General features: G+C 39.6%; 1 protein-coding gene across 22 annotated transcripts in view; it reads left to right on the forward strand.

The window, feature by feature from the left end:
• TENM3 (teneurin transmembrane protein 3) overlaps positions 1–21044 on the forward strand; it is a 396952-nt gene that overhangs the window by 331868 nt on the left and 44040 nt on the right. For 13 of the 22 annotated variants that reach the window (XM_072333908.1, XM_072333911.1, XM_072333909.1 and 10 more), the window contains 8 exons: positions 2673–2699; positions 4304–4321; positions 5267–5413; positions 11831–12047; positions 13081–13200; positions 13597–13858; positions 19599–19866; positions 20235–20378. In XM_072333908.1, the coding sequence (XP_072190009.1) occupies positions 2673–2699; positions 4304–4321; positions 5267–5413; positions 11831–12047; positions 13081–13200; positions 13597–13858; positions 19599–19866; positions 20235–20378 (1203 nt within the window). The remainder of the gene's footprint in view (positions 1–2672; positions 2700–4303; positions 4322–5266; positions 5414–11830; positions 12048–13080; positions 13201–13596; positions 13859–19598; positions 19867–20234; positions 20379–21044) is intronic. The other 9 variants (XM_072333912.1, XM_072333913.1, XM_072333918.1 and 6 more) reach the window with 2 other exon arrangements.

Raw genomic sequence — 21044 nt, forward strand, 5'->3', positions numbered from 1 at the left:
GGGATAAATGGATTTAATATGTACTTTCATTCTGTGGCTATTCTGTCATATGTCGAGGGAGTAGCATATGAATAATCTAAGGCAGACACTGACTGTAGTAGGCAAGTAATGGGAGACGTTACATCTAAAAAAAAAAAAGGGTCTGGGTTCTGACTGGTTATGAAATATGCCATGTTAAGTTTGAGTTTTCTGACTATTACCAGTTGTTTTTAAAATACATTTGTCTGCCACCTATTTGTGTGCCCTCACATGAACAGTCATAGCACCATTTATATTTTGCATTGACTGCCACTTATGTAGTGGATTTTGTCTGTTCTAAAAAATGCCCAAATTTCACACTTAATGTTTGTTTGACTTAAAGATGGAACAAACTCACTAAAATAACACCAAGGCTTTAAATTTCAGTCGTAAACCCTGAAAAAATAAAACTGTTGCATATGTATTATCTGTAACTAGTTTAATAGACTTTTTAAGGATTTAATCTAACCTGTATGTGTCAGATATTTAAATAACATGAAGAGGAGCAAATGCTGAAATATTCCATCCTATCAAAGTGCTCTAAATCCTACAGTGAGTTCACTGTGCAGAAAGGTATTTAGTATTTCTGTCTGTACGGGGTTAATCCCTGTTTCAGTTGCAGTGCCATGAAGATAAGGAAGACAGCCCGGCTAGTTAGACTTCACTACAAGACTGTACTGTTTCTGGTCTCTTGTTCTGTGTTTTTTGATTCTAGGATACTGCATGTCCACAGAAATAGTTTCTACCATTGCCCTTAATGTCAAGTGACCATAGGTAGAAGGATATTAAAGTACAGAACATGATTTCTACAGGTTATAGTGCTGTGGTCTGGGACTGAATTCTTTCAAGGCTACTGGATTTAAAAATAATAATAATAATAAAAAAAAAAAAAGTCAGAATCACTTCTTTTTTAATGCAGATTGGATTTCTGAAAGGAAATAATATGTGGAGGCCTATTTTCAGGGACTATTTTCTGTTGCCTGGGCTTTTTTTTTTTTCCCTATGTTCCATTTTGTTACCTCTCCCTACATTTGTGGAGGCATTTAATGTCTCACTGGTGGACAGATGCATTCCCCAGGCAGACCTAATTGCTTCCATTTTATGGGAAAAAAAAGCTTGGTTTTTCCAGTGCTGCGCTATTCTGAGAGCAGCTGTGTAGGAGCAAAGGGAATTATACTGGATGAGTAAGAGGAGAATTTTACCCACCCTGAAGTGCAGCTGTATCACTTTTCTTTTTGTTTGTGGTTTATGTGAAAAGGTTCTTACTTTGTTGCTGCTATTCTAAATGTTCTGTAATTGATGTTTCCATCTTCTTACTTTGTCTCCCTTTAACCTTACTATTATAGAAAAAAACGTACAGTACAGTGGCCATTTCACACTTTGTTTGAGAGGCAGAGACTGAAAAGTTTCTGCCAGTTAGTTGTAGCAGTGACTGTGTCTTCTGTGTGTCTGCGCATCCTTGGGTTTGGGAAGAGCCATTTCCCATTCAGCCAAATAGGAGGAAACTTCGTGACTGGAAATGCCTTTCTTACCTCCAATATGCAGTACTTGCCAGACTGTATCCATCATCCAGCACAGGTTTAGAAAAGGACAAATTCGTAAAGTTAACCCATATGAACTCTTGGGAAATCTTATACATGGAAAGAATGAGAGACTGAATCTGATCCTGGTGGCTCAGCTTTGTTTGTCCCCACTACAGTGGTCTGCAGTGTCTTGTCACTGGATTTGATAGCCTGCAATGGACCTGTCCCACATGATCTTATTATGTGTATTAGTCCCTTGCGTGTAACTGGAGCTAATGTCTGTTTTCCAAATGTAAAAAACTTACAGCCCATCTCTGCTGTGTTTCATGTATTAGAAGCTCACTGCTTTAAATCCATCTTGTGCTGTCTTTCACTCACCCATCTGTGCTCCTCAGTTTTTTCTTGAAATTTGACATGTCATAACTGATGAGAATTAAGTCTTGCTATTCTTGGATGTACAGCTTTACTTATTTTTATACATCTAAAGTCTGAGTTTAATTTTCACCCATTTTTCCAAATGATGCGGATTACCATGATACTAACATCGCTACACCTTGTCCCACCTCATGTATGTGGTCTGACTTGTTTATAAAATCAACGTGTGTGCTCAGAAGAATAATGGTGGCTGAATTCCTCCTCCTAAAAATACTGTTCATCCAGTCAGAGTTGACATATTATGCCGGTTATACTGTGAGAGCCATATGTGATGTGCAAATCCAAAATCTACCAGTATGGCCAGTGCTTTAAAGCTCAAAAGCTAAGTGATTACTCCTATATTGTGTTGAAAATTGGATTTATTTATTCTTTTAAATAGCTTTGATTATGGTTTTGTTATACATAAAAATCAAAGCATGTGAAGAGAAGTGAGAAGAAAACAGTAAATCCTAGTGTCAGAAATGCAGCAGCTCTTTCTTCTGCAGGCTTCCTTTTTGAAACGGTTTCATTGAGTCGTGACTATGAGAATTCCTTGCATTTTTAAAGGATGAGAAATACATTTTCATTCTGTAACGTAAGACCTCTCATGTCAGGTGCACCTGCTTGATTTGCATGTGAATTCTGAACAATTCTTGTTTTATGTGACACTTCTGAAATGTCTGTCTGTTTTGTTTTTTTTTCTTTCTAATTCTCAAGCTCACTATTTGGATAAGATAGTGAAAGGTACTGTATATTTGCTCTTTGATGACATGCCTATACTTACGTGTTTTTTTTACTATATGAATATATAGTGACAAACACTCTAGATTGGCAAAATAATTGTCTCTTACATATATTCCATGGATTATAAATTTAACTCATACTGTTTTCAACTCATATGGTTAAAAGAAATCTTGCTTATGTTATGTCATGACATTCGATCAGTTATTATACATTTCTATATAAACTGTATACATACATTAGATTTTTCCTGAGCCAAAAACTGAAGATAGTGTTCATTTGCTGTTTGGTTCGTTTCTTTGTGAGTTTTGTCATTGGATCTTCACCTATAAAAAAGAAAATATTTAGGAAACAAAGCAAAGCAATATTCTTCCAAGAAAACAAGTATCAAAAGTTCCAAAGAACATATTAATTATATATATATGTGTTTATATATAGACAGATCAATAGAATAACCTAGGCTTTTAAGCTTTTGTTTATCTGAATGCAGAAAATCTGAAGAGAATTACAACCTGTATTTTGTACGAAGCTCGAAAAAGCTTGTATACTCCATACAATATTTTCGATTGAAAAGGTAAAGGATTTAAATACTCAGCACAAAACAGCAAAGGCTCTTGTATCTTCAGTTATGGTCAACAATTTTATTTATTTATTTTTTAAAAGGTGTTTAAAACATTCCCACCCCCTCTTTCCCTGAGTATCTTCTCGATTCCTTGTGTTCTTTTTTTTTATTTATTTTTATTTTTTTCATTAGAATATGGCAATATTCATGGCAATATCCAGGCTTTCACACAATAAGTCTTGTATGTACCCAGTTGACTCCTAAAATGTTCTGTCAGTAGGGGAATTAAATATGTAAGTCTTCCATAAATTAAACAGAAGAGACATTAAGGAAAAGATAGCTCTCTGTGTGTCAGCAAATACAATTAGCAGCTGCAGTCTGAAAGAATAAGAGCAGCAAAACTAATCGCAGCCTGGCTTGGTGGCATGCATGTAACTGTAGCATCACCATGCTTCCTCACAAGAGGCTCTTCTGATTCTGCCTTCTAAGAGTAATCTGATGAGAGGTAAGCACTCTTTGTAAGTTTATCCAAGAGTGTTTATAATTTGAAAGGAGTCTGTAAATCCAAGATTCTTTAGAAGAAAAAAGAAACTGTGCCTTCTGAAGTACTGTTCTAAGCTCAAGTAAGCTTAACCATAGCGAGTCGGTAGAGCAGTTCACAACAACAGCAGTTCTAGAAAGAGAGATGTTTTAGCCACTCAGATATTTTTTTTATATATATACCGAAAAGTTTGCAGGAAATGGTTGTGTCCAAAAGTACTGATTTCTAGCCACTTTCTCATCAGGTACTTAGTGCCATTTCTGTTCTTGCTTCTGTCAGTGTCTTATCATAGTCATAGATGAGGACCGCCAAAATCTACATATTTATAGTGTTGTCATTCTCATACAGATCATGTTGGCTGCATGCCAGATTTCATCGCTAGGAAGTGACAACTACTGTTGTTTTTTTAATGTAATGTTAGACTGAAAACAATTATACATTTTGGATATATATTAAATTATTTTAATTGTTTCCCAAATTTTCCCTCCTTGGCCATAAAAGCAGACAAGATAGGATATAAAGGTAACAGCACAAAAGCCTTAGGGAGATTGTCACAAAAAATCACTCTCTGCTATCTGTCTTGAAGCACGTCACTACCGTGTTTTTGTTCAGTCTATCAATGTTTTATTGTGGTCCTTATGGTATTTCATTTTGTCCGTCCTAAGTAATCAAATACGCACAGCTATTACATTTAGTTGGAAATCCTGTTGGTCCTGTCCCATCCGTATGCAGCCTGAATCCTACTGTTTGTTAGAATAGATGCTAAGCTGCTTCACTATTTCCTGGGCTTTGCTTATTCTGTGAAAAGGAATGTACTTCTGGCATAAAGTATAGTCATTAAAACCAGCCTATACTTTGTGCAGTTTTTTAGCGCACTGTAATTTCACATGAATATACGGCAACTCTGAGACCAGATAAAGTTAACGTTCTCTTTTATATTACTTGCCTAAAACATACCCGCTTTCCTACTTAATGATTTGGAGGGGTTTGTTCACAGTAACAGGGAGTTTCAACGTTTGTGCCAAGAACCAATAGTGCAGAGAGCAAATGACAATCAATTCTATGAGCACAGAAAAATGTATAATTTTATACAGCTGTGTATGCACGATGCACTCATCTTGTTACTCTGCCAAAAAATAAAAAATAAAAAAATAAATAAAATTAAAATTAAAAATTAAAAACAAACTTAATTTTGTCTGGCCTACAGGTATTTAGAGGATTGATGCATTTATTTCCTGCCTGTACAGGTAAGTGGTGTCTCAAGTGTCAGGCCAATCAAAGATGCCACTTTGTTCAGAATTACGTTCCCCAGGTAATGTTGCTGTTCCACTCCATGTGCAATTACAGTATTTGTGCTGTTAAAAAGGCCTGTTCCCAGTAAGTGTCCCTTGTTTGTATCTTTTATTTGTCTGAAATAATTGCAATATTTAAATCACTTGTGATGTTCTTCTTTGTCTGTTCCAACAGAGGGTTGTCCTGGCTTGTGCAATAGCAACGGGAGGTGCACGCTGGACCAAAATGGCTGGCACTGCGTCTGCCAGCCAGGATGGAGAGGAGCGGGCTGTGACGTGGCCATGGAAACCCTGTGCACTGACAGTAAGGACAACGAGGGAGGTAAGACACGCCAACTGGATCTTTAATGCTGGGGAGAATGTGCTGAGGAAGGGAGATTTTACAGTCAGATGGCAAAATACTGCTGTGAGAACCATGCACACTCTTTACTAGCTGTTAGAATACACTGCAGTATGCTCTGCATATCACCAAGGCGTCGCAGGGTGCTTATGACAGGCAAGATAGGTACTTAGAAAATGATGGGTGTCACCTTAGTTTTCCTGCAGTGTTCTTTTAGAGTGGAATAGAGCATCGTCTCGACTCAGTGAACTGTAGCAGGGAAAACAAAAATGGAAGGAGTGCAAATTTTCAGTGACCTCACAAGGAAATGATCCCAAGAGGAAAGGCCAGGACTTTACATTTTCATCTATGGTAATGTTGCTGGAAACAATTGCTTGCCCAGTCTAGAAAGATCTTGTCCCTCTGTAGCCCGTGAATGCTCAGGTAATTGACAGGACACTCCCAGAAGTCATTTGTTGGGGTTTTTTTTTGGCTTGCTTCTCTGCAGTCTGTCACTTGGGTGACAGGTAACAATCTGCAGTGAGATGCAGGCAGGACTGCTGACTTAAGGAATCAATCTGCAATCATCATTGTAGGGTAGGGAAAGAAGATGGGCTGTGACTTTGTGAATGTGGTCATGTAGCAGATCAGCATTATACTTTTGTTGTCTTTTTTCCTTTATCCCCCCCCACTCTCATTAACTATGTTTTTTAACTCCTTCTGATTCAGAGCAGATTCGCTAGGTAGTATAGATGGTAATAATATCATTTGTGGCTGACTGTTTTTCAGCTTTAGTTTGCAAAGGCCTTTGTCGTTGTTGGTAGGCTGTCTCTTCTCATATCCTGATTATAGTTGGGATTTTGAAAATCACAGTCTGTAAATAATAGCGTATCTCACTTGTGGAAAATGCGATCAAAAGAGTGGTAGTGTTTACTGCTTTACATACCTTTTGATTTACCACACTTCTCTGTTAAACATTTATATTTTGAGCGAACCTTGCACACTTAGGGGCCTGAAGAATATAATGCAATCTGGTATACAGTGAGCCAGTGCAAAGCCAAATTTCTGTGAGCTTGGGGGATGCAGGAGGACTGAGCTATCTGTAGTATTTCCATGCAGAGATGTCATATTCACGTGGGCAGGGGTGTTTAAAACATAAGGAAGAAAGAGAAACCTGCAAACGTGAAAAGAGACAAAGCCAGAGGGAAGAGAAACTAGGTTAGAACATCATCTGGACAAAAATAATAGCTGGTAGAAAAACAGGGGGGGAAAGTGAAATCCCAGGGATGGCCTAAAACAGATTCAGTAAGTGTTAAGAATAACAGAACAATGTAATGTATCAGTAGGTAAGAGGAAAAGTCAACAGCAGGTAACAGAACAGCAGGAGGAAGAGGAGCAAGGTGAGCAGGAATGCACTTAAACAGAACAGGAGAAAAGGAGATACTCCTTCAGACTGAAAGCAGTAATAGATGTTTGTGAGGAAAAAGCAGAAGCAGGATGAGGAATTGGAGCAGAAAGGATCTAACAGGATGACTTAAAGTTCAAAGATAAAGAACGATATTGCAAAAATAAAACACTAATGCTAGTGTTTGTATAACTTCTTTTCTCTTGATTTTATTTTTATTTTTTTTTCATTATTTCTTTTACAGGCATTAAGCAGCAAAATTTTGGGAGGGGATAAACCAAACAGTTGTTTTGCCACAATTGACCCATATAATGCTATCTGTCACCAGTGTTTCTCTTTCAATGGACCTGGTTTTAAATGTATATGCTTCAGTAAGGAGCATATTCACTTCTGCCTTTGATTGGGGTCTGAGAAACAGGGTTAAAATGCAACAATTAAATTAAGAACTGGCACCATACCAAATAAAGCTGGGAAAGTCTTCTTTGCCAGAAACTCACCTGGAAAGAGAAGTGACATTTCTTGCCTTTCTAAGAATGTGTGCAGATAGCCCACTCATCTCTCAAGCAAGCTATGCAGACAGCTGCGGGTAATGGCACGTGGATGGCTTTGCTGTATTTATTTACTATGGGACATGAGGTTATCTGAGCACTTAGGCTGAATTTGTACTGATAACTGCAGGTAGCACAATCTATATCGCACTAGGCTCTGCAGTGGTATAATTGGAGTTAACGTAGTAGTTAGCTAATAGAGATTCTATGGTTAATATTTGTTTCATCATACAGTGAACAAAATGTGTCTCAAATATTAATGTAATTCATTAATAACTGTGTCTGCTGCTTGTCTGATTTGTAGTTGTTTGTGGGACTGGTTGTTCAAATTCCATGAACGTGAGCATTCAGACAACCTCAGTGGAAAAATTCCTCATAAGAAATGTTAATGGCATCAAGGCATTCGTGGTCTTTTTCCCACCTAGAAACTACTGACGTATAATAGGGTGATTACTTCTCTGCCTTTTAATACACATTTTTGAAGGTCTTGTAAATCATTTCCCTGTAAGAATCACTCTATGTTCCCATGGGATCAAGCTGGATAGTCTATTACAGGATTTTCTTTACATTCCAGCAGTCCGCAACAAAATGTGTCTGAACTAAACTCTTAATGACTTTATGGAAGATGGGAAGTCAGAGTTGTCTGGGGTTGGACAAAACTGTGTCACTATTCCATTTTGACAAAGTGGGCTGTGTTTTGTCATGGAAGCAAAATCTGCTGACTCTTTAGGTCTTTATCGAGCAGTATCTTTTGTTAGGCTTGCTTTTTTACAAGCTCCTGTCCAACCATTAAAAGTAGCTACATGTTTCCACCAACAGAATTGAAAGGATTATTAACAGTCTTTTATTAGTAAAATTAAAATAAATGCTACAATAAAGCAAAGCCCACTAAGCACTGTGCTGCTGTATTTTTGTAATTACTTGCATAGGCTAGGATGGCTTGCTCAGGACTATTGTTGTTACAGTACAAAGTCAGACTAATTTGAGTACCCTATGGGTGTGCTCACAGGGATACTGCAGTAGCAGCACTGAAAAAGATAGTTGTGTGCTGCTCAGGAATAAATCAGGGGCTATTTCTTCTTATATGGCTTTTCTGACCAGCTGCTCCTACAGGCAATCATTTTTGCTGTCTATAATTGAGTCTACTCAGTATACTCTGTTGTAAAACTGAGCTACATGAGGATAACAGAGTTTAGTTAATAGGGTTTTCTGTCCATTCCAGCCTCTTCGCTTTGTGTGCCACTGGCATTGAAACCATTCTTGTGGAATGGCCAGTATCATAGCTGCAAAACCAGGTGCTTCTGATACAGGAACTGTATTTCACTTTATGGAGATTATGAGTTGCCTAAATATACAGTCAGCTTATTTACCAAGAATGTGATTGATGTAGGTCCTTGGCCACGAGCTCCCATTGACCGTGGCAGAGCTTGTACCCAAGAGTAATTTTGTCCCACAAGTTGTCTTCCAGGAAGAGACAATAATGAAGTCATTATGTCTGCTGTATATAGAAGAGAACCACTTACATCTAGAACAAAACAAAAAAAAGAGAGAGAGAGAAATAGCCCCCGGAGGCTGATAATGATTGTCCAGATGGCTAGAAGAGTTTCTATTTTCTGTATAATTTTCCTATTGCATTTGAGTGATGTAACTGATAAGGTAGTGTTAAGCGGAGCCTCATATTTTTCAGGCTAAACCCAATTCATTGATATTTCACAGAACTTTCTCAGAAAGGAAATTCTACTGTGCTTCACACAGTGCAATAGAGTAGTCATCTTAGTGGTACTAGATAGCTCTAGCCACATAAGTACAGAGAAAGAATGAAAAATGTTTTCTCAAGTTATAAGGAGCCAGATTCATAACCATCCGTCACTCGCCTGGGCAAGATGCTGATAAACTCCACTGAAAAATAACAAACAGCGTATCCCTATATCTGGGCTGGTGAAAATGAGATTCTTCCTCTGATTGATGTTAGCAGAGAGGCTTGTAAAAATGCATTTCCAGCTGATTAGTTCAGAAGGTGTCAATCTCCTGCAGTTTTATGACCTGCAGACTGTACTCCAGATGTACATTTGCTTTTTATAAACTAACAAAGATGAATGACTAAATTTGAGCATTTCTTTGGCAATTGCACCAGATATTGCCTGGGAGACCGTACAGAGATATAAAAAAAGCAGAACTATGCTTTTAACCATCGGTACCCCCAGGTTTGACACTGAGCCAGGCTTCTAGAGCTAAAACCAGCAAGGGAGCTGAGCACCTCAGCTGGAAAGGGGTTTTGTATCGTACAGGAATGTTACTGTATAAAACCACTAAAGTCATAGACAGTGAGGTTAGAAAGGCCTCTGGATATTGTCTCATCTCTGCTCAAGGCAGGGTCAGCTAGGGCAGGTTGCTCCGGGCTCTGCTGGGTTCTGAATATCACCAAGGATGGAGACCGCACAGCCTCCCTGGGCAGCCTGTTGCAGCATCTGATGACTCTCACTGTAAGAAACTTCTTGTGATGTTTAAAAAGAATTTCCTGTATGCCAGCCTGTGCCCATTGCCTGTGGGCCTTTTTCTGGGCATCAAGCAAGGAGTCAGATTGCATCTACTTTGCACCGTCCCATGAGGTGTTTATATGCACTGATGAGATCCCCCTCCAGGCTGAACAGTTCTAGCTCTCTCAGCCTGTTTCTCAGAGGAGAATTTCTCCAATCCCTTAATTCTCTTCATGGCCCTTCACTGAACTCTCTCTAGCATGCCCGTGTCTCTCTCATACCAGAGAGTGTACACCAAACCCAGCACTCCAGGTGTGGCTTCAACAGGGCTGAGCAGAGAGGACGGTTCACCTCTTATGACCTGCTGGCCTCGCTCTTCCTTTACACAGCCCCATATGACATCAGCACCTTCCTTGCTGCAAGGGCACATCACTGGCTCGTGTTCAGCTTGATGTCTGCCAGGACTCCCAAGGTCTTCTACATAGAGCTGCCTGCCAGCCAGCTGCCCCCCAGCACATCCTGGTGCCTGGTGGGGGTTCCTCCCCAGGTGCAGGACTTTGCACATCTCTTTGTCGAACTTCAAGAGGTTCCTGTCAGCCCATTTCTCCAGCCTGCCCAGGTCCCTCTGGATGGCAGCACAACCCTCAGGCACATCAACCACTCATCGCAGGAAAAATCAGTGGTGTTTCTTTTCTCTGAAAAAGTTTAAGCTTTGATATATGTAACGATGACTTTTTCATCCCTTTTATTTTCCTTGAACTGACTTCAATGTCAGCTGAGTTAAATAAGAATTTTAGATGTGCAAAAGAATAGAAATCCCAGCCCTTTACTGTTTTGCCAGTCCTCTAACTGATCCACGTAGCATGGCAATTCTTAGAGGAATACCTTTAGAAGATTTCTGTTTACTTACACTCTTTCAACATATGATTGAACAGAAAAATGGATGATAATTTTCCCTGCAGAAAGAAGTTATACTATAAAGCTAGATTCTTTTGTAAGAGAAGTGGTTGTGGGCTTCCTCAGAGTGCTGCATTGGTATATTTTTCAGTTTAGTGCAGCAAGCAAGCTCCATCCTTAATAGAAATGGAATAATAAAATGTTTGAGCTATTTCAGTCTTGCCGTTCTTTGGGGGAAACAATTATCAGAATGTGGTACCATATTACATTCATCTAGAAATTTTCTGTCACTGACATTTCCAGGCTCATTTTCCTTACGACTTTACTTACAGCAAATTAGTAGTTATCAATTTGATCTTGATTTTAATCTTTCACCAAATTAAATTTCCAGCGATGTGACGCATCTACTGCTCGTTAGATGTGAATATTTCAGTACATGAGCATAAAAGCACCCATGTGTTAAGCCTTGTTTATAGTGGCCAGCATTCCTCATCCTTTTATTCAGAAAAAAAATCTAAAGGTTAAATACAGATTTTGTCCTCTCATGCATTTACATGCAAAGTAGTGGTGGAAATTGCCTTTGCTACTAGCAACAAAACCTTCCTGCCGACGTGTAAAGGAATTCACCTTGATAAATGCTGTGAAATATTTAAAGCTCCTTGCAGCACAGATGGGCTGAAAAAGTTGAGAAAAACAGCAGAGTGGGATTTCCTTGTTTCTTTTCTCTCGAAAGCTAAATAACCCCAGATAAAAGCTACTGAGACCCACCTAAAATGTTTAATATTTATAAGTTAACAGTGTATGCAGAGCCTGAGTTGCCTTCATTTTCTGGTTTGTTCCACATGTTTATAGAGAAGTATCAAACAAATACCCTTAATTTATGCGCATTGAGCCTGTTAGGATTTCCATGGGAGTTTAAGAACTCAGTGGAAACGAGCTTATTTTTCCTGAATTGAAAGTAAATTCATTAAAATCTTAATTATTAATATTCTTTCATACTGCGTAATTTTTCTAATATCTTTGCTGGCTGACTCACTTGCATACAAAGGGCCAGAGAAGGAGTTTGTTCATTTTCCTGAATTTCTATCAACAGATGGGCTGGTTGACTGTATGGATCCTGACTGCTGTTTACAGAGCTCTTGCCAGAATCAGCCTTACTGTCGCGGGCTACCTGATCCCCAAGACATTATCAGCCAAAGCCAACAGTCGCCATCTCAGCAAGCTGCCAAAGCATTTTATGACCGTATCAGTTTTCTCATTGGAGCAGACAGCACTCATGTCATACCTGGGGAAAGTCCTTTCAATAAGAGGTGAGCGTGACTCGTTTTTTACTCATGCATACTGAAGCAGCTGAAGAGCATGTTGAGATGAGCAGTTAGAAGATCCATTGTGATCTTTGTCTTCATGCAGTGGACTCTCAGCAAAAGCATTTTTTTCCTACTTATCAGGTTACTTGTGCTTTTCTCATTACCTGCAAAATTCAGATTGTCGGTGCCGCTGGGTTACATACTGTACATGGTACCTGTATGCTAACCGGGCACTTCATTAATGATTTAATGGATCTTTATTTAACCAGTTGATTTGGGTTAGCACAGTTGGAAATGTATCAAAGCAATGAATACGCTTCAGAAGGAAAAGCAAAGCTGCACTTTTTAAACTGAGCTCACTAAATAATATAAATTATGAATTAATGTAATGGAACTGTTAAGTGCACGACAGCATAATTGCATAAACTATTTGACTGGTGCTCTGCAAAGCAGTAATGACCTGAAAATAAACCAGTAACAGGAAGCAGGTGTCTCAGATCTCACTGAGTCAAAGAAGATGATTTACACTAGAACTACTGTGTTTGCAGTAATTTAACAACATTAATGTGTTTGGGCACAGCAGATGATTAAAAGTTGTTGCACAAATGTTCCTTATTGCTCTTTTAAATTTTATACTTTGTAGTCCCTGCAGTTTTACAGATTGCTTTGATAATTGAAAAGTACACTTTTCAAGAATCTGCCAGAGGTATGACTTGCAGAATGTTTAGAGTTTGTAAATTCTTACAATTCTTCAGTGAATTTACTAGGCTTAGTAGCTCAGTATGGACAAAATGAACCAAAGCAACCTCAGCCAAATGAAAACAAAATTATTATATGTAGGTGTTGAGGTTTGTGTTTATCCAGTGTAAATTATGCGAATTTGTGGAAGGGTTGGAGGCTCAGGAATGATTTTGCTAAAAGGAGTCGATGCCATGTGGAGATGTTTGTGTCTGTTTGCTGTACTAGCTATTATTCATTTGAAAGAGGATTATAAAAGCCAAATTTGTATCTGATCCTGCATCTTTTTTTTTTACAGCCTTGCATCTGTCATACGGGGCCAAGTATTAACTGCTGACGGAACTCCACTCATTGGAGTCAACGTTTCCTTTTTACACTACCCAGATTATGGATACACAATCACTCGCCAGGATGGCATGTAAGTTCACTTTGAAGTACTTCTAAGACACAAGGACAGCAAATACAATCATGAAAGAGTTTCTTGTAAAAATAAACAAATAATTTAATAAAAGAAACAAAAAAAGTGAAAAAAAGTGGCTGAGCAACACTGTACTTAGTACATTCTTCAAGTAATGTTAAATATGCCCATTATATGTGTTGGAAGTAGAAGGGCTTGTTTAATTTAAAACCAGGATCCCAAATTCTTCATTCTTAGTGCAGTATTACGTAAGGTAATGTAACTGATTTCTCTATTGCTACTAGTAGAGCTATTCTATCTTCAGAGCAGTACGATAGGATGAAGAATCGGTCAGTAAAATGGATGCTGTGGATGGCTTTGGCAATTTGCTTGATAGATGCCCCTATTTTTTTCTAGGTTTGACTTGGTCGCGAATGGTGGTGCCTCTCTGACCCTGGTGTTTGAGCGATCCCCATTCCTGACACAGTATCACACAGTATGGATTCCCTGGAACGTCTTCTATGTAATGGACACCCTGGTCATGAAAAAGGAAGAGAATGACATTCCTAGCTGTGATCTGAGCGGATTTGTAAGGCCAAACCCTATCATCGTGTCATCACCTTTATCTACCTTCTTCAGAATTTCTCCTGAGGATAGTCCTGTCATCCCAGAGACACAGGTAAACTGCTCTACAAACAAATAGCATCTTTGCTCTGTGTAGAATTAAGCAATTATAATGGAAAGAGTACAGATTCTTAAAAAAATAAAATACAAATCACTAAGAAACTGCAACATCGTAATTATTGACTGTAGTCATGCTAATGACCACAGAAACAAAATGGAAGTTGTTTTTCCACTGCATCACAAAGACCCGTGCATTTCACTTTATCCATTTAGTTTTAATAAAAAGCATGATATTTCTGTTTATATACTAAAAGAATTCTGTGTTTGTAACTGTAAAGGAAGGCTTATAAGGAAATGAGCAAGGGTGCTAATGTATATCCTTAGGAGTTGTAATGCTCAAATGCTCTCAACTGAAAAAGCTGTGATTGAAATGTGGTTGGTTTTTTTTCCCTCTAACATAGGCTGTGTTAGATTCCTCAATCTCAGATACCTGGTCACTAATGTAGTCTTCTTGCAATCTTAAAGCAGAGTTGCATTTCAGGAAAGGATTATTTATCTCATTGATTTCTGATGAAAGCTCTGCTCTCCCTCTCTCTTCCTCTTTCTCCCACCCTCACAATGTCATAATTATATAGGGCACTCTTTTTCCCATTCACTAAGAAATGTATTTGCAACTTCAAGGGAAGAACAGAAAATGTATTGAAATATTTTCATTTGAAGCTTTCAAGGAAAGAGCAAAATCATCTTAAAAAATCATGGGAAGGAGCAAGTTTAAGATAAAGATGTGGGAAAATTACAACTAAACGCTTTTCCAAACCACAACCACGCTAGAAAATCGTTGCTTTTATCCTATCTTTTCTGTGCCTTTGGTGGCTGCACATCAGTTGAAAGTAAGGATTTGTAAAACACAATCCACTGAAAAGCAGCTCTTATTTACTTGTTTTGGCAACAGACAATAGATTCGGTTCCTGAAGTGATAGCAAAAGGCTTAGATGGTGTATAAATCAAGAAAAAGTAATAACAGAAAAATATGAGCAAACACCTGTTTTCTAGGAGTACTTGTAATGCTTAGATTAAATGTCTTTTTGTGAGCAGTGGGACTAACGAAGTCTGGATTCCAACTGATTCCCACCTGCTGCTGTTCTCTGCCACATCCAGTCCTTCCCCTGCTGACTGCATTGAGCCTTTGTCTCATGGGAGTACCGCTTTGGATTCTACATCCCTGCCCAAATCCTTCCTTTTTTTGTGATAAATAAGCCCGAAAGGAACAGAGTCGTTTTAGAGAGCTTGCTTATTTCAGATGAGATTGAGACTGGCTGCCAGGTTCAAAGGGTGGGAAATCTGACAGACAGGACTGGTAGCCCAGGCTGATTTCCTTACAAAAAAGGGTCATGTTCTCACTGGATCTTTGGTGCTAAGTGCTGATGCTAATTTCTGATGAGGAGAAAAAAGTACTGGTGGTCGTGGATGCCAAAATTTGTTCTGTGCTCTGTAAAAACATCAAGGAGTATTTCCTTCAGTGTACTCTGTTCGTTGTACAGGGTGATCCCCTGCTTCAGCAGGTGGGAGCTGCATGACCATGCCTGCAACGTACCCCTGTGGGGTCAGATTCATCTCAGAATTGCATCTTGCACAACATTCTGTCTCCCCAGAAAAATTCACCAATCTGATAAAAGACTAGCAGCTTCAGATTCCATCCAAAGCTGTCTGCTCAGCTCTGGAGGAACTGCTGTCAATCTTTTCATTTTAAAGGGGGTGATGCTAGCTTAAAGCACAGGAGTCTGGATGAAAGCACAGAGAAACAAAGCATTCCCCCATGTTCTTGCAGTCGACATCAGTCACCCTATTGATGCGGTGTGACAGCACTCACTGTCACGTACAGAAAATGATGTGCTGCTGTAATCATCATCATCCCTTGAAGTGCTTCATCATCCCTAGGAGATGATGTTTCCAAAAGAGCGTACTTAGTGGCTTACGAATCCCAAAATGATCTGAGGGGGAATTAAAGTCTGTACTGAAGAAGCAGCACAAAGGAGAATGGTATAAGAGGGCAAGCAAGGGGAAAGAAAGAATAAAGCAGGTGGAGGGGTGATCACAGGCCCAGCAGACCGTTATTCAAGAGAGATGATAATAAATACGTGTGGATGAAATTTGAACTACTTAGGCACGAGTTTTTATCTACTCTTAATCACCAGCTAGCACACGCAACCCAGACATAAATAGCTGGGATTAACCAGTGTTAAGCTACATGCAGGCAGGCGGTCAAGCTAAGGTGGAGCTGCTTGTGGATATTGCATGCTATTGTTGCTGTTTTTTTCTAATATAACAAACATTGTGGTGTGGTCTGACACAAACCCAGATGTGAGTTACAATGAACAATTCCAAAACAGATTTTTTGTGGCTTTCCTTCTCCTACACTTCCATTACACACTTTGCCAGGCTCTAAGATATCTTCAGCAGGATCTGGGCAGCTTGCTTCCATTGCCCCAGGTATGGAAGTGAATGAAGACCAATGAGTTTCCCTTCAAACATTTGTGCGTCCTTTTTTTTTCTAGCAGATTTTCTGATTTTCTCCTTCATATTCTGGTGTGCCTCTTGGTTTATGCTTTCACTGATACATTTTAAGGCTTCTATGTAAAGAACTGTAATTCTACGATTCTTTGGTCTTGAGCTTTGTGCAGTAGTGATAATTGTCAGTTCCTACCCATATCTAAACCTGCCATCTTTACCCCTTTCAAATCAAGATGACGTTTCAATTCAGTAAAGTAGTTCAGCTCCTTCCATGTCAGCAAAGCACCTTGCTTTAACATTAGGACTTAAGTTTGCACTCGTTAGTGAAATTTGTTCTCAAATCATTGTTGAAATGGCTCATTTTGACAAAATGGCATGCGGCAGGCATTTCCTCTCTAATTGAATGTAAATTCCTCATTAGACGTTCTTAATAGTACAAGAGCACATCTCCTGAATCACATCACATGGTGGAGCAAGAAAGCATTGCAGAGCCTGGCAGAGTGAGTCCTTGTGGCTGGAGGAGACGAGGAGCCCTGCACCATTATTGTGCCTCAGTCACCCACTTGAAATTTGGGGCCAGCAAGCCTTTGTGAAAATTGAGGCAACTCTCATCTCAGTCCTGTAGCTGAAGTATTTCACAGCTGTCCTGCCAAGAAGCTTGATCGTCGATAAGTAAAATGTCAGCTGTTAGAATGTGGCAGGAGGGCTATAACTCAGCCCCTGTGGCGTATCAGCCTTTTCTGGAGGCAGTGTGGTACTCTGTCGGGAGAACACAAAGTACAGACAGATTGGTTGTGCTGGCGATTCCTGATGTGACTTTTATACCCGGTGACTTTCCTGATTGCTTTACAATTGATGTGTTGTCATGGCTCCCATAGGATGCTCTCTGCTGTGCCTGATGATTTAACGTTTCAGATGAACATTAAACTGTTTAATTCTCTTTGTAATGCTAGATTCTGGGAGAGAGATTGAGATGCATAACCTTACCTCTAGATTTCAAAAGTTTGCAAGAAAATAAGTTACTACAGGGAATATTTTATGGAAAGAAGGAAGTTATAAGTCAGATTTCCAGCAGATGTTTGAGGCTTCTGCAGAAACTAATAATAGGAGCTCTTTCTTTTTATTTTTTTTCTTTTTTTGTTTTAAACCTCGCTGAGAACTGCATGTGTCCTACTTTCTAATTTGATAGTAATCCAAATACACAGTGGAATTCCTTGGAAATTGAAACTTCAAGGTGTCCTCTTTATTGCCTGTTATCTCAGGCTGGAGTATCGGAAGACCACCTAAGTGTTTTAACACTGCTCTGCCGCAGTCGAGGCTGTAAAAGAAACAGTGGTCTTAACAGGAGACCAGCGAAGCCCATGAAATTGTGCCCTATTACAAGTGTATTATTTCTTTTTCTCCTCTTGCTTACAGAGAACTCCATCTGTTAGACTGATTTTAATGTGTGGTAGATGAGAGTCCTGCTGATGTCCTGAGGAGGAATCTGTCTCAAGTTCACTGGTGTTTTGTGTTGTTCCTTCAAAGTCTTAGAAAGGGGATATGTTCACAGCTGCTTTTCTCTGGAGAGTTTTTCTTTGTGCAGAAAAGATTTGCTTCTCCTCTGCCTTAGACACTGTGTGTATATTGGACTTAGGGAGAGCAGACTAGATTTACAGAAGGAAATTATGCTGCTCGCCTCCTTCCAGGTGATGGTATTGCTTGTCATATCTCTCAGTGTTGCCAGGTTGTTGGTGGGGAAAACAGAGACATACAACGACTAAGAATTACTTTGAATTTAATTTGTCCAGTCTCTTCCAATGCCTCCTTTATTTCCCACTGCTCTGTTATAGCCTTACTGGAGATGAAGAGCCATATGTCTACATATATCAGATTTAAGTGTTCATTTCAGACAATGAGCCAAAATACTATTTCTGATCTGTTGCTGTTGTTACTGCTATGAAGGAGGCAGATACAATTAATAGCATATAAATCTTTACACACCTCTAGTAGTGCTAACGTAGTTAGTGGCGGAGCATCTGGTGCCCTCCTAGAGAACATAAAACCACTTTTTTTTTTACTCTGTTCAACACAGTCAGTTGTTTAAAAGCAGTGCCTAGGGGTTCTCTAGCATAGAGAACAATGGTGAAAGCCTGAGCTAATGTAGCACTACTGCTTTTGATCCCATAGAAGTCTCAAGCTCGATGTCAGGGATATATATGCACACCTGAAGGCTGCTTTCTGCTGGTACTGGTTAGTGTTTGGTCTTCAGACTTCAGGACTAGGAGATAGAAAGGTGAAACAGAACTTCCTCAGGAAGTGCTCCTTTGACACCACTAGGGCTCTGGCTTGTGGTTCAGCATCCTTTGCCTCCAGTTACGCTTATAACAATGTCTAGATGCTTCTTTATCCTTATTTCCAATAAGCAAGGCCTCTTGCTGCTGTTAGCTGAAGTACTCACTCTCATTGCTTAGGGACATGATTCCCTAATAGAGTTTTCTGTCCTGATGGAGGGATAGGACACTATTGGCTGTCCTCATCCACGTTACGCAGAAACCCCCGACATCCATCCATCACCCACTGAAGCTCCTCAGCTCAGAGGAAGAGAGGATGTAGGGGGGGGGTAGGAACCTTTTAAAAATAAAATTGAATCATTGCACCTCTCTGAAATGAGAAAGTGGTGAGCTGATGTCTGAGTAGTGAATATTGATCAGGAAATATGGAAAAGCTTTCCCTGAGGCATCCTACTTATCTCTCCGAAATAAATGGAAGAATGCTCAGGTTTAAAGTATTTACAATCCACAGATAATGCAAATAATAAACCACCGCAAAGCCCTTCCTGTGTTACACGTGAACTACAGGAGCAACTAGACACCATAACCCAAACCTGAAGCCCTGCACTGTTTCGAGGCTCCTCTGCCTTCATTAGAAGATGGGCCGCAGCACTTGGGTGAAAGGTGCTTTTCTGCCTCTCTTGGAAAAGCGTTTGGGAACGTTCTCCTTCTCCTTCAGACGTCCCCCCTTAAAATAAAGGAGGCATCTCTGAAATCCTTCAACAGAGCGTATCAGCTGAACAGCTTCAGTACAATAGAGATAGGGCTGTGCTTTTCAGAAGGAAAGAAAAGGTGAAATACCACTCATTATTGATTTTTATTTAATACCTTAACTGAAGGGCAGATGTAGATGATAATTCATAACGGACTGTCGTGTAGCATCGTGTCAGGCATCTTTTTGTATTATCTGCATTGTGCCACTTAATTTCCAAATCATTCAAATAGTGCCTTTTTTTTCTTACCAACACACAGGTACTTCATGAAGAAACTACAATACCAGGAACCGATTTGAAGTTATCATACTTAAGCTCCAGGGCTGCAGGATATAAATCTGTTCTGAAGATCACTATGACCCAATCCGTGATACCGTTTAACTTAATGAAGGTTCATCTTATGGTGGCGGTGGTGGGAAGACTTTTCCAGAAATGGTTCCCTGCATCTCCAAATCTGGCTTACACTTTTATTTGGGATAAAACCGACGCGTACAACCAGAGAGTCTATGGATTATCTGAAGCTGTTGGTATGTGTGCTAAAAGGAGGGGGTTTTTGTTTGTGGGTTTCTTTTTCATTTTTTCCATTGTACTGAAAATAGAGAGGCATGCTTTCCCTACACATAGAAGCACTCTGATGTTATTCACAAAATGGATTTCCTCTATACCTGTTCTCGTCTACTTCCCTTAATAACTAAAATTACTTTAATAAGCCAGGATTACTTTTTAAAGTATTTTGGAATCCCGTTCAGTATTTTTAGTATGTCTCTATCAAAGACATAGGGATTCTTGGGTAGCCTGGGAGTGCAGCAGAATGTACATGGTTCAGGGGGTTCCATTCCCTAAGTCACTTGAGCAAGTTTCTGTATTTAATGAGGAAACATACTGTTATTTTCAGTGTCTGTGGGCTATGAATATGAGTCTTGCTTGGATCTGACTCTCTGGGAGAAGAGGACTGCTGTTTTGCAGGGGTACGAACTGGATGCCTCTAACATGGGTGGCTGGATGCTGGATAAGCATCATGTATTGGACGTTCAGAACGGTAAGGAGTTAAGCTTCTTTGTGCTGGTTTCAATGCTTACCTACCCTGCAAGTTAGGCATCTTGTTCCCTTCATTAAAAAAAAAGGGGGGGGAAGGGGAATTATGGGATGTTTTGCATCTGATAAATGCTGTGAGTTTTACAGTGCATGTCATGTTTATTACTTCTGCAAATACTTATGCATTAATAATAGCATCTAACAGCAACAGTGTCATTTTACGTTGGATATGTTCACCAACAAAAAAAAAAAAAGTTGAGATTGTTATTAAAAATTTAGTGATGCTGAGGAAATGCTGTTTCTCAAGTGACTGTAGGTTTCAGCATTGCTGTTGGTATTTATCGACTGTATGGTAGCAGTACCTTGAACAACATCAACACTTTCATTTCTCACTGTGAGTGAATATAAAGCGGCGATAGCAGGGCAGGCATTCCTGCCAAACCGAGAGCTCTTCACTCCCAGGGCAAAGTCCCTCATTTATACCAGAGGTTTCTCCCTACTGTTCGTGATATCCCCAGCCACAGCATGGCTGCTGGTGGGAGCTGTTAGCACACATGTACTGTCTGTTCTGAAGGATGAGCAGTTGTTTCCACTGTCTTCCCATGTAAACTCTTCCATGAAGTACATCCTTTCTGGAGTGCTGTGGTCAGCCCAATGCCCAGCAGATGAC

This window comes from Excalfactoria chinensis, chromosome 4, assembly GCF_039878825.1.
Source record: "Excalfactoria chinensis isolate bCotChi1 chromosome 4, bCotChi1.hap2, whole genome shotgun sequence".
NCBI classification, from domain to species: Eukaryota; Metazoa; Chordata; class Aves; order Galliformes; family Phasianidae; genus Excalfactoria; species Excalfactoria chinensis.